We start from the raw sequence: 13,475 nt of genomic DNA, 5'->3' as shown, positions 1-13,475 counted from the left end.
GCCAATCAGGGCTCGAAGGGAGTGGCTTAGCACTGCGTCAAAAGGCGTGGTTTGGAACATTCGATGCGGGCTAAGGGCGTGGCAATATAACCCTTTGCGCAAAGCCCCCACCTCAGTTATGGGGAGAGGCGCTTATGAGTTATGGGGAGAGGCGCTTGAGAGTTCTCAGTTCTGAGGAGAGGTGTGCTGAACTAAGTTTGAGGAGGACCTGCGCTGAGTGATGAGCTTGAGTTATCAGTTCGAAGCGCTGTGTTGAATCGAGTTACAAGTTAAATGCTCGGTTGAGCTTGAAGCAGATCCTCTGTTGAGTTACGAGGGTGAAAGCGCGCCGTTATATAAATCGCGCTATGAGGGACCGCCGCGCCGGGCGAGAGACGCGCATATCTTCCAGCCTGCCTTTGTTCGAGATACGTGCCGCAAGAATCCCTCCCGCCTGCCTGCCTGCCTTCGTCGAGGGACGTGCTGTGACCGCAGAGGGCTACGCCGGGCGAGCTTTCCCTGAACAACAAAGCCGGCGCGTTCAGCGCATGAACCATCCTTCCTTCATTCCCCCTGTGAGTGTGAATGGGCCCGTTGTCTGGATAAATAAACTAAGACTGTATAAGATCTGCCCTGTGTCTCTGCTTCTACCAATCATTGTAAATAATAATTATTAAACGTGTTATTTCTTTGATTCGACCGTTTCGTCCTTTCCATCTATTGACTAAGCGTGGTACGAACTATCGCTCTAATCGGGTTCCAATACAAAGGTAATAGCACGGACCACGTGGTGCGCCATCCGTCCGGGTGCACTCAAATTACGCGTGGTTCGTGCGAGACTTGATCCCCGCTTCCGCGGCAGCGTAGGTATTTAGGTACGTGCGAGTATTGTCCCGAAATCCTGTCCTGTGTCTGCCCGGGAGTGGCGATTCAAATCTCGCAGTTGCGACGACCCAAAAAGAACAAGGGGCTTAATCTCCCCTTAGTAAGGGCAGGAGGGTAACGGCAAAACCATATCATTTGGTGTCCGGGAGTGGGATTGGACCTGGAGTGCGCTTCACGCACTCGAAATTACGAGCGAACGAAATTTAGTATAAAATCCAAATTTTATTCGTACCATGGCTGGCCAAGATGGTCGAATGCCGGTGGGAGTAATAGAAGATGAAGTAGAGCTAGAATTGATAACCCAGGACTGAGAGGGACAGTTGGCAATGGAGGAAGCCGAAGAGGGGCGGTAGCTGGCGAGGAACATGGCGGCACCTCGCACGTGGCGGCGAGGGCCGAGCCCGCAGCGCCAGTCGATATGGGCCTATTGATGGTGCAACTTGGGGCATGCTTCAGTGTATTGAATGAAAAAATAGATACCAAGAGCGAGGAAACAAATTGCAAGATGGAAAATATGGCTAATCGAATGGATGCCCAGGGAGACAATTCCACCCAGGAAATGAAAGAAATGAGGGACGAAGCAAGGTGTAACAAGGGCGAATTGACTGCAAAAATGGACGCCCAAGGTGACAAATCCACCCGGGAATTGGAAAAAATGATGGCAGAGTCAAAGAGGGACATAAAAAAGCGGGGAAGGACATTAGGCGCAGGTTGAGCGAGGAGGTCGCAATGGCGTGCGACGAGGTGAAGCAGGGTGAGGAACGCGTGGGGAGCGAGCTTGGGCAGAGCACAGCCAAATTGATGGGGCAATGGAAATCGCGACGTGGGGTGTAGAAGAGCCGACGGTCACCGAATTGGACGAGCAAATTTCATGGGTGCCGGCCATCGTCGAAGGAAAATAAATAATTGGGGCCGAAGAGACGGTAGAATCAGAGAACAAATCACGGGAGAAGGTAATGGAAGGCACACAAAGTTTGTATTCACACCGTGATGCCGTGCGTGCTAACCCCAATAAAGGTTTACAGGTGTTGGCGGAGAAGCCGGGGGAAGGAGGACCCCGAGGTGAGAAATAATGGCGCGAATGTGTTTGGCTGCGAACGGGTTTTTGGCGCGCTTGGGACAGAGACGAAACCCAGGCGGTCGCGGAAGGTCCATTGTGCAGTGTACGAGGGCGACTGGTGCGCGGTACGAGAGAGTGCGCGCCGAAGCATGAGTGAGGAAAGTGTGTGCCGGAGTGTGCGATGATTGGGTGTGTAACAGGAGAGTGCACACCCGAGGGTGTTACGGAGTGTGTAATGGAAGAGTGTGTGCCGAAGCGTGAGCGAGAAAAGTGTGTGCCAGGGTGTGCGATGATTGGGTGTGTAACAGGAGAGTGCACACCCGAGGGTGTTACGGAGTGTGTAATGGGAGAGTGTGTGCAGGAGTGCACACCAGAGCATGTTGCAGAGTGTGTGCAAGAGTGAACACCCGAGTGTAGAAAAAGAGTGTGCGATGGCCGAGTATGTAAAGGAGTGTGTTACAGATTGTGTGCAGGAGTGCACACCAGAGCATGTTGCAGAGTGTGTGCAGGAGTGCACACCCGAGTGTGTTACGGAATACGTACGAGAGGAGTGCGTGGAGGAAAAGTGTGCACCAGAAGGCACACTGGACTGTGTGCGAGAGAAGTGTGCGCCAGGGTTTGCGATGATGGGGCGCGTGAAAGGTGCGAGTGTGCCTGGGTGGTGTGCACCTGAGTGTATAAGAGAAGGGTGTCCACTGGAGAGTTCAGTAACGGAATGTATGAGAGGCACGGAGATGCCTGGGTGTGCGAGTGCGAAGTGCGTCGCGAGTAGTGAGGACACAGCTCATGCATCGACATAGACCGGGGGGGGGGGGGTAGCGCGTAGTGGGACGAGTAGCGTACGCGAGCCCTCGGTGAGTTGTGTGCAGCAGGGACCGGCGGGGATCGGTGCCACGGCGGTTTCACAAGGGCCGACGCACACGATTTGTGCCGCCCCCCGCACTGTATGGTTGGTGCCGTGCCGTGGCAGCAAAGGCAATTGGCGAGGTTCAAGGGGAGGTATGAGATTTCGGAGCCGCGCACCCTGGCGGGTGCGGTGCTCTGACCGTGGGCGGTTGGGTCACCGTGCGTGGGACCCTGAGGCCCGCGCCGGGATGGGGCCCTGCACCTCAGCCTGTCCATCCCTCCTCCCCTGGATCGTAAATGCCGGACAGACACCCAGTACAGGAGACCAACCACCCGCATGGATCGCTCGGCCCTCCGAGGCCAAGCCGTGATGACAATGTACATCCACTTGGTGAGGCTCGAGTGTAGCGGACTGGTGAGAGTAGTGTACCCTACATGGAGGAATGGTAGTCTGACCATTCCTCACACGGCCAGGCCCATGAGTATTAGTTTAGGGGGATGGCAGTGATAGGCACATGGGGTGCCAGCAATGGTTACCTCCATGGGGCACCAAAGCTAGCCGAGGGAGGGCTAGGATAATGTTAGGGAATTAGCAGACAGTAGAGACGAGATTTAAGTAGTGACACTGTACTGTAGAGGGGAGGTAGGTAGATTAGATGGTTGATAATGACAAGGGTGTGCTTAGTTTAAAGGGACGACAGGGAAGCACGAGTTTTAGGGGAAAACCAGGTAGATAGATGATGCTGTGTGTGTGTGGAAATAAATGGAATTGTGTCGAGGTATATGGAAAGTAGTAGTGTGAATTGACTTGCATGGTGTGCAAGACGAAAGGCGTGGAAGTAATTGGTGTGTGACATAAATGGTGTGTGAGAATAAAAGGTGTGGAATGCATGTTGCGAAGGATTGAATGGGGGAAGAGTGGAACCCATTCGCGAAAGCCCGGGGGGAGGGGGGGGGTAGTGTAAAGCCAGGTAGAGGGCGTAGGCAAAATTTGCATGGATATTGACACCTGTGGTGCGAGTAGTGGAAAGAAGTGTTTTGTTGGGTGCATGAGTATGTGGAATGGCTGGACGTGTGGCTCAATTGGTGCGTATGGTTATTGGGGCAATCCGCCACAGGTAGTTTGTCAGCCAGGTGAGGCTGCAGGTAGGCTCTGGGAGCCGGTTAGGTTAGTTGTGAATCTAAATCTTCCAGCCTGCCTTTGTTCGAGATACGTGCCGCAAGAATCCCTCCTGCCTGTCTGCCTGCCTGCCTTCGTCGAGGGACATGCTGTGACCGCAGAGGGCCACGCCGGGCGAGCTGTTCCTTAACAACAAAGCCGGCACGTTCAGCGCATGAACCATCCTTCCTTCATTCCCCCTGTGAGTGTGAATGGGCCCGTTGTCTGGGTAATAAGCTAAGACTGTATAAGATCTGCCATGTGTCTCTGCTTCTACCAATCATTCTAAATAATAATTATTAAACGTGTTATTTCTTTGATTCGACCATTTCGTCCTTTCCATCTATTGACTCAGCATGGTACGAACTATCGCTCTAATCGGGTTCCAATACAAAGGTAATAGCACGGACCACGTGGTGCGCCATCCGCACGGGTGCACTCAAATTACGCGTGGTTCGTGCGAGACTTGATATTCCCTTCCGTGGCAGCGTAGGTATGTAGGTACGTGCGAGAATTGTCCCGAAACCCTGTCCTGCGTCTGCCCGGGAGTGGTGATTCAAATCTCGCGGTTGCGATGACCCAAAAACAACAAGGGGCTTAATCTCCCCTTGGTCAGGGCAGGAGGGTCGCGGCAAAACCGTAGCAATATATATACTGTATATATATATATTATATATATATATATATATATATATATATATATATATATATATATATATATATATATATATATATATATATATATATATATATATATATATTGATAATGATATATAATGATATATATAATGATATATATAATGATATATAATGATATATATATATAGTTGGTGTTATATAGTTATATAGTTATAGTTATGTTATATAGTTATATAGTTGGTGGTATATAGTTAGCTCTTTCATGAGCCTCGAACTTGTATACAAAAAAAAAAGAAAAAAAAAAAAGGTCATTTATTTTCTTTTTCTTTTTTTGTATACAAGATCGAGGCTCGTGAAAGAGCTAACATTAATCACACAAAAAGTCAAACCGACACATAAAACACAAAATAAGGGGAGCGGTCGACAAGATGGGGAGAGAGGGGGAAGTACACAAACACAACATTTGAGAGCAGGGACATCGAGAGAACTGTGGGAGGGAGAGGGCTTGGAGGGAGGTGGGAGAGGTATAAAACATATGGACACTGCAAGGACTTCCAGGAAAGAAGTTGGAATTTCAAAAACGTGGATCTGGGGTGAATTAGGGGGTAGAAAAGATCAAGGTTTTGGATGGGGGAAGATAAGACACTGTGGTAAACAGCTGTTTTAAAGACCTGGAGGGAGGAGATGGATTGAAGGGAGTGGGGGAGTTTGTTCCAGAGGCGGGAGAAAAGGGGAATGAAAGAGTGAAGGTGAGCAGAGAGCCTAGATTTTGGCAGTTTAACCATAAGAGGGTTGCTGGCACATCTTGTGAGACGTGTAGGAATATTTGGGGGACAGAGCAGAGAGAGAGCTGGGGGAGCAAGCCTGGAGAGGAGTCGGTAGAAGACAGAAAGACCACCAACCAGCCTGCGGTGAGTGAGTGAAAGGCCCTCGGAGTTAGCTTTATTGCAGGAGATTCCAATGATTCTGAAAGCTTTGGTTTCAACAGCATGAAGCCAAGCTAGGTGTGAGATAGGAGCACCGGCCCAGAGGGGGGAACAGTATTCCATTGAGCTGCGGATGAAAGCCTTGTATGTGGTGAGATCGAGGCTCGTGAAAGCCTCGTGTTGCCAAGGTGTGCCAAGGAAGGACTTCGCACGACGGAGGATGCCCAGCCGGCGACTGGCTTTGGAGGACAGCTTGGAAATGTGGTTTTCCCAAGAAAGATCATTGCAGATAGTGAGACCCAAAAGCTTGAGCGACAAAACTTATTGGAGAGGATTGTTGAGAAAGTAGATGGGAGGGTTTTCCAGTCGGTCTTTTCGGAGAGACATAGTAAGAATGTGAGATTTGTCAGGATTGAAAGACATGTTCCACTTGTTTGCCCAGTCTGTGATTTTGTCCAGGTCTGCAGAGATTAAGGATGCTGCAGACTGCTGATCTGAGGGATGAGGAATGGAGCGACAGAGAGTGGAGTCATCAGCAAAGAGATAGAGAGGATTTTCCAGAGAGTCGGAGAGATCATTGATGAAGACCAGAAAAAGCACAGGGCCCAGAACACTACCTTGGGGAACTCCAGCCAGAACAGGAAGGGGAGATGAGAGAAATCCATTCAGGGCCACACATTGACTACGACCAGAGAGGAAGTCCGCAAGGATGCGTGGAGATTTCCATGGATACCATAGGAGAGTTTGGTGAGCAGACCTGGGTGCCAGACCACATCGAAGGCACGTGATATGTCAAGGGAGACAGCTCTGATTTCCTGTTTGGCATTGAGGACCTCCATCCATTGTTGAGACAGCAGAAGCAACATGTCCAGAGTAGAATGACTTGGTCTGAATCCAAATTGATGATCGGAGATCAAGCCATTGGAGAAGAAGGATTTGATATCCGAAGCAATGATGGATTCCATGACTTTGCTGATAATTTGGAGCAGGCTGATTGGTCTGTAGTTGCAAGGATCTGTTTTTGCACATTTTTTGTGTAAAGCGGTAATGTTTGCTGATTTCCAAGATGCGAAAAGATGACCTTGAGCAAAAGAGAGGGTGAAAAGAACAGAGAGAGGGTGAGTTAGAGCGGCAGAGCAGGATTTTAGGACCAGTGGGCTGATGCCGTCTGGTCCAGTTGCAGAATCAGAGTCGAGGTTTGACAACAACTTCTCCACCTTGTCAGGAGAGAAGGACACAGAGTCCAGGAGCAGTTGGGTTTGACTGGGTAAGGTGGGAGCAGAGAGAGATGGGTTTGGAACACAAGATTTTGAGGCAAACACAGAGTTGAGGCATTCGGCTTTGTTACGTGCGGTGTCATCTGTGTAGCCATTTGAGGTAAGGGAGAGGATGGAGGGGGAACAAACACCAGAAACGGATTTGACCAGACGCCACCAGGATTTGGAGGAAGGAGACAGGTTTGAGAGTTCATTCTTGAGTGAGGAGAGACAGTGCTTCCTGGCCGAGCTTGCTGGAAGGAACTGAGATTTCCTTCAGTTGGATTAGCCTTCCAAGAGTCCATGTTGTCAGACAGCGAAATGTAAATGGAGTCATCACTGTTTGGAGGACGGTCCAGAACACATATGAACAAAAGGTGAGAGCGGAGAGGAAGCCGTAGCCAGAGGTACTCCTGGGGGTGGGGTGGAGAGAGGGCAGTGGAAGGAGAATGAGGAAGAGGGTTTTTGATAAAGATAGCAACCCCACCACCAGGACGAGGCTCAGGTCTATCATACCGGAGGAGGGAGTAACCAGGAAGAGATATTAAGGAATCAGAGACATCTTGAAGGAGGAAAGTTTCTGTTAAGCAGATCAAGTCTGGATTGTCAGAAGCAACCTGAATGGAGAGATCAATCAGGTTTGAGCGAAGGCCCGGATGTTTAAGGTCCATACCGTTAATGAGGAGAGAGGAGGAGCATCGGGTGCAGGACAGGGGAGGGGAGGTGTAGGGTCAGATGACGGATGAGAGGGGGAAGTAGGGAGAGCAGTTGATAGTGTGTCAGAGATTACAGAAGAATTACAAGGAAGGGAAGGGTGAGGACGAAAGGTTTGATGGTGATGGGATGAGGCACAGTGAGGAGTTGTTTGAGGGGGGGCAGAGGAAAGTGGAAGGTTGGGGGAGGTGGAGGTATGAGATAGAAGGGAGACAAAGTGGGGAGGAGGCAGCTTTGAGGAGGAGGGGGAGGGGGGAGAATTGGAGAGGGATGGTAGGGGGGGGAGATTTGAAGGGGAGGGGTGAGGGAGGAGTTTAGGAGGGGATGGGCAAGGGGGGATATTTGGAGGGGAGGGGCAAGGGGGGAGTTTAGAAAGTGGATGATTAATGAAAGACGAATATTTATAACAAATTGGGTTTGTCCATACAAAAATTGGGCACTGGGATGACCTTTGCAGCACGGACGTAGTGGACTACTTCCGCTAGCTCGTTTGCGCCTGAGTGAAGAGACTCGAGGGTATACAAGGTCAACAAACTTTCGTGAGCTATTCCTCAGCTCGCAGGGTACATATAGACATGATTATAAAGGAGAAGAAATTTGATTGCATGCACGATAAGCAGTGTCCCCGAGAGGTGGGGACAACGTGTAAACGGAGAGAGAGAAAGAGAAAGAGAAGAATATGGGGTCCAATCGTTCCCCAGCAACACCTTTCATCAGTTTGGCTGAGCTGATTCCCCCAATGACTCGCACAACATCTCTTTATCCTTGGTCCTTCTCAACTTGGTGCTGGCTCCGGTCTGCGTACCTCCAAACCGTCGTGTCGTACGGCGGACTTCATACCAGAAAATCTCTTTCTCGTCTCTTTCTCGTCTCTTTCTCGTCTCTTTCTCGTCTCTTTCTCGTCTCTTTCTCGTCTCTTTCTCGTCTCTTTCTCGTCTCTTTCTCGTCTCTTTCTCGTCTCTTTCTCATCTCTTTCTCCTCTCTCACACACTCTCTCACACACTCTCTCAGGCCCCATCGTTTTCCCTGGAAGGAGTTGCGGTGGGTTGGTGGTTCTCTCCTCTCGCCTGATTGGTGGGTCCATGCTCGATCTATGGTGGCATCCAGTGTTTGGCACTGTGGGGTGAGGTTGGAATACCGGATTTTGACGAGCTGTCGGAGTTAATAATGATCGATTGACCATATGCCATGCAGTACCAATGGGATGCACCCCTGACTGGTTTAAACCAGTTAGAAAGGTTTTGATAGCAGAGGTGAAGGAGTGTCTGTACTATGATGTGTGTGAAAGTGGTTAAAAAAGAGTTATTGGTAAAATTTGCAACGCATATCTATTTACATGCAATACAATACACTTAAGGCCCCAGTCACACCGGGCCTGCAACCAGGTTACGACCTAGCTGCGACCGAAAAATGTTGTAATCGCGGGCAAATCGTAGAAAGAACACGCGACTGGTCGCAGAGGTCGTGGGTGATCGCCAGAGCAAAATCAGTCGCAGCAAGGTCGATGGTCATGTTCAAAACTTCTGACCTGCGATTCCAAATCATAAGAGGTCGCAGAGAGGTCTTACATGATCGTACCACCAGTCGTGCATGGATGCACCACCAGTCGTGCATGATCGCAGGTCAAGTAGTCGCACGATTGCTCGTGCTACTGGTCCTGCCACCTGACGATTGGTGGTGCCACCTGTCGTACGACCTCACGATCGGTAGTGCGACCAGTCACGACTGGTTGCACGACCTTACGATTGGTGGTAACACCAGTCTTTAGCTCGCAGCTCGTAGTCTTTAGCTCGCCAAGGCTGTGCGCGTTTACCTCAAGCACTACTACAACAACGTCGGCAGTGTCCCATGGCAGGATAACATGATCTGGGAACTGTTGTGTGAATGTTGGAATTTTGATATTTTTTTTGAGATATGTGTATCATATTGTTGCGGATTTGAGAATCCTGTTTGTAAATATCACCCTGTGTAAATGTAATGATCCTTGTAAATACCTCCATTAATTGTAAAGGTCAAAGGTCGTCCCCTTAGTTAGTCCATCGCATGCACGTAGAAAATCACAAGCCCTTCTCTATAGTTACTTCTTATTCTATGTTAGTTTAAGGCTCTGTTTCCCATTAGTTGACTCTGCATTGCATCGAATCGGATAAGATAGATCCCCTTGTTCAAATTCCCCCAAAACCTCCATTTCCAACTGCGTCATTGCCATTCGCATTGCCAACTACATTTGCCGCCATTATGGCGAGGTCATCTCGGAGAAGAAGGTGGGAGGAGTCAACCAAGCGCCAGGAACAAGGCGTGGCTTTGCCAACGCCTCATCAAGGGGGCGGGATCGGTGAGCCCTCGCGACCAATCTAGGCTGAGGATGGGCGTTTCTCACCGAGGCCGAGGATGAGCTCACCGATGGGCATTTCTAAAAGGCCGGTGGCTTGATCGCCATGCGCCTTATAAAAGGAAGTTGGGAGGGACTGCTTAAGCAGATGACCGAGGAAGCCCCCACGAGCAGATGACCGAGGAAGCCCCCACGAGCAGATGAGAGGAGTCCACCGCAGCTGAATCCACCGCAGCTGGGTTGAGTTGAGAAGGAGTTGAGCTTTAACGGCAGTTCGACCCGCGGCCGCGAAGCAACGCCGCCGTACGAACGAGTGTGGAGAGTCGGCAGCTGCTCACTCCCGGCCCGGCCGTTCTCCTGCGTCCAGCTGAACCTTCCAGCCCTGTGGTCCCACCTCCTCATCCGTCCAGCCATCCACCTCCTGCCATTCCTGTCATCATCCCCCGTGTAAGTCTGACTGTCGTCTGTTTGTCTGTGTTGTCCCTGGGTATAAGTAAGACCGTATAGATAAGTAGAATTGCACTGTGTCTTCCTCTTCTGTAAATTATTTTCGTTTCTTTCCTTCTCCTTGGTTTCTTTGGTTTTGTACAATAGTTAGTAATAAATTCCTGTTCTTCCTTACTCTGCCTTCTTTTCTTCACATCCGTTCGTTTTAGAGGTTTCCATCATTGAACACCTGTGGCACAATTTGGCCAACGTTTAGGATCGGGTTTAGTACTGCTAATGGTTCGAGCCGCGGGCTGCTAATCCGCTCGGCAAAATAACATCTTGTCCGCGGTCTCTAACGGGGTTGCCCCCCTGCCTCTCTGGAGGGAGCGGGGTGGCTTCAGGAGCGGAGATGGCCAGTGAAAATAAAGGGGGATTAACCCCCCTCTTGCCAAGGGGAAGAGCCGTACTCCGTTTCCGTAACAATATATTATATGCTATGTGTATGATCTATTTTTGCATATCTATTTTGCAATGAACATGTACAATAAACATGCTATTTCATGGTATGTCAGGAGAAAAAGTAATAATTAGTTGTCTTTATTGTGTGTGTATGGTCTGAGTAATAAATGACTGGTTTATATTACAATGGAAAAAATTATTATTTTAAATACACATTAAATCAATACATGTATACACAAACAAAATTCTTTGTCAAAGTAAAATCTTTAACACAATAAAGTAATGTGCAGAACTAAGCTGCCAGGCCACAGCTCCCTTCTTGGGAGGCATAGCGAATTATAGTTTCAGTTGAAATGTTCGACGAAGTGTACTCCTTGAGAGGTAGGTGACTACTGATGCTGACGCACGATCGCGAGCCTTTAGATCTGATCGAGCGACCCATCTCATGACTGGCTGCGATTGGCTGTGATCGATCGTGCGAGTGGTCGCAGTTCGCCACCATTGATCGTACGATCGGTCGCTGATTGCCACCACTAGTCGCACGATTACCTACAATTGATCTTGCGATCGATCTTCTCCAATCGTTGGTGATCGCACGACCACGCGTACCACCAATCGTACGATGACCTACCACCAGTCTTAAGAGCAATCACAGTATGCGATCACAAATGGAGATCGTAGCAAACATTGCCGATTGGTCGTACCTCGGCCAAATTGCCACCAATCGCACGATCCAGAAAACGTACGATCCAGTGTGACTGAGGCTTAACTGAACAAATACGATGAAATAACTATTGTTTATACTAAAGATTGATTATTTTAACTGCTAGAAAACAAAACCACAACAATACATTATAATCTATATGTCATGACATAATGTAGAGTAATTATATTCAGTGATCTAAATTGCATCTCATAATTTACACATCATTATATATTTTGAATATTCATGTGTAAATATTGTTCTTAATTACATACAATTTTAAAAAAGGAAAAGCAAAAAAGAAAAAACAATGACGACGGGAACGGCACTCAGCAGAGCGCCTACCTCTGCCAGGCTGAACAGTTTACGTTTTGTATCCCACTGATAGGCCGGATCTGGACAATATAATTTGTCTACAAGACAAATATGCATTCGGACCTGAACCAAAATCTAATCGGGTTGTTCTTGTCACCTAACCAAATCCTCCACCAAGTTTTGTCAAAAGTCGTCCAAAACTTTTTGAAATACCATGCTATATATCGTTTTTGACCCTATCACTCAATGGTGAAGAATCACTTAAAAATAAATAAATAAAAGCGATTGTATCTCTATCCGGATTCGGATCTTCACCAAAATCGAATCATTTCGTCCATATCACATACCCAACCTGTCCAACAAATTTCACCGAATCCATCCACAACATTTTGAGATATCCTGCTCACAGACAAACAAACAAAGAGACAGTCAGACAAGGGTGAAAACATAACCTCCGTCCACCTTAGGTGGTGGAGGTAAAAAAATAATGATTGTTTTTTTCCCCATCAATAAACATATATTTTAGATATCTTGGGGTCCAAAGTGATCCCGTTTCCATCTTCCAAAGGTTAGAAAGTTATGCCTTAACCTAACCACGATATCGATACATTAAGGTTCTTTTATTGACATTTTTATGTGGAGCCAGACTCGTATACGTGTGATACCCACTCCAAAAACAAACAAACATTTTAAACCTCATTTTGATCATGAGTTGTCAAAAGTTTGTTTATTGTTAAATGTGAAGTGGGCACAATTGTAGAGGTGGTGTCAGTAGAAAGTGATGCTGACACAAGGAGAAAGCAAAAGGAAAACACAGGGCAATCTTGGCACAGGAGGAGTCCAATAGTCCCAACATGCCTCTCCCACATCCACACCCTCCCCCCGACTCCAACGCAATCACCCAATCACCCAATCCACGAGCACAGGAACGCTCCACAACACTAAACACACCCATACCACAAACCCAATCCAACCCGACATATGCTCAATGGGGAAGGGACCTTAAAAAAAGGACCTCAGCATTTTAAAAATGTGACGAGGAATCATTTAAATTGATCAAGAAAATAAAATCAGAATTCGCACAAAACAAGAAAAAGTAACTTCTTGTGATATGTTCAGGTACAATATGTTAGAGGTGCTGCCCTCAAAAGCAAACACCACAGGATTGAATCCTGAGCTTTACGTCGATATATTCTTCTGAAGTAGTTTCACGTAATGTACGTCATGTATTTTACCTCTTCCATCCAAATCAACGCAATATGTCAGGAAAATAATTAATGGGGAAGTGAGGAATGCATTGAGGTTAAAGAACATGATGTGCCCTGTCTCTACTGTCCACTATACCAGCTTTTGGATGCGCTCGAGCACCAGATCCATGATCTCCTTCCCGATGGTGTAATGTCCACGTGCGTAGTTGTTCGCAGCATCTTCCTTGCCAGTTATCAGCTGCTCGGGGTGGAAGAGTTGTCGGTATGTCCCTGTTTGGACCTCGTCTGCAAAAAGGCAGGACATTGTGCTGAAAAGCAATAAATCGATCGGGTTTCATGGCAATGATGATACAATTATTATACTGCAGGTGCATTTGCAAAATTTGTTTGCGTTTGTCTGCAAATAATTACGAGAAACTTTCATTTCAATCTCAGTCGAGATCATCGAGCTCAGTGTTGCGTTGAGTGGTTAAAGATTGGGATCTTCGGGGTGGCAGTTTGATCCAGTGGTCAGACTTGTTTCTTTCTCCACTCGCTTGCGCGTGCTCGAATTCCACGACTGCTC

At 48.1% G+C, this 13,475-nt stretch overlaps 1 protein-coding gene across 1 annotated transcript in view; it reads right to left on the bottom strand.

The window, feature by feature from the left end:
* LOC137434969 (tubulin alpha-1A chain-like) overlaps positions 1 to 13,214 on the bottom strand; it is a 75,844-nt gene extending 62,630 nt beyond the window's left edge. The window contains exon 1 of the mRNA XM_078773463.1: positions 13,047 to 13,214. Within this exon, the coding sequence (XP_078629589.1) occupies positions 13,047 to 13,214 (168 nt within the window). The remainder of the gene's footprint in view (positions 1 to 13,046) is intronic.
* Positions 13,215 to 13,475: the final 261 nt, after the last annotated feature.

The sequence above is a fragment of the Myxine glutinosa genome, chromosome 1 (assembly GCF_964187855.1).
Source record: "Myxine glutinosa chromosome 1, kmMyxGlut1.1, whole genome shotgun sequence".
Classification (NCBI taxonomy): domain Eukaryota; kingdom Metazoa; phylum Chordata; class Myxini; order Myxiniformes; family Myxinidae; genus Myxine; species Myxine glutinosa.
The sequence above is the reverse complement of the archived record's forward strand: the minus strand, read 5'-3'. Positions and strand labels throughout refer to the sequence as shown.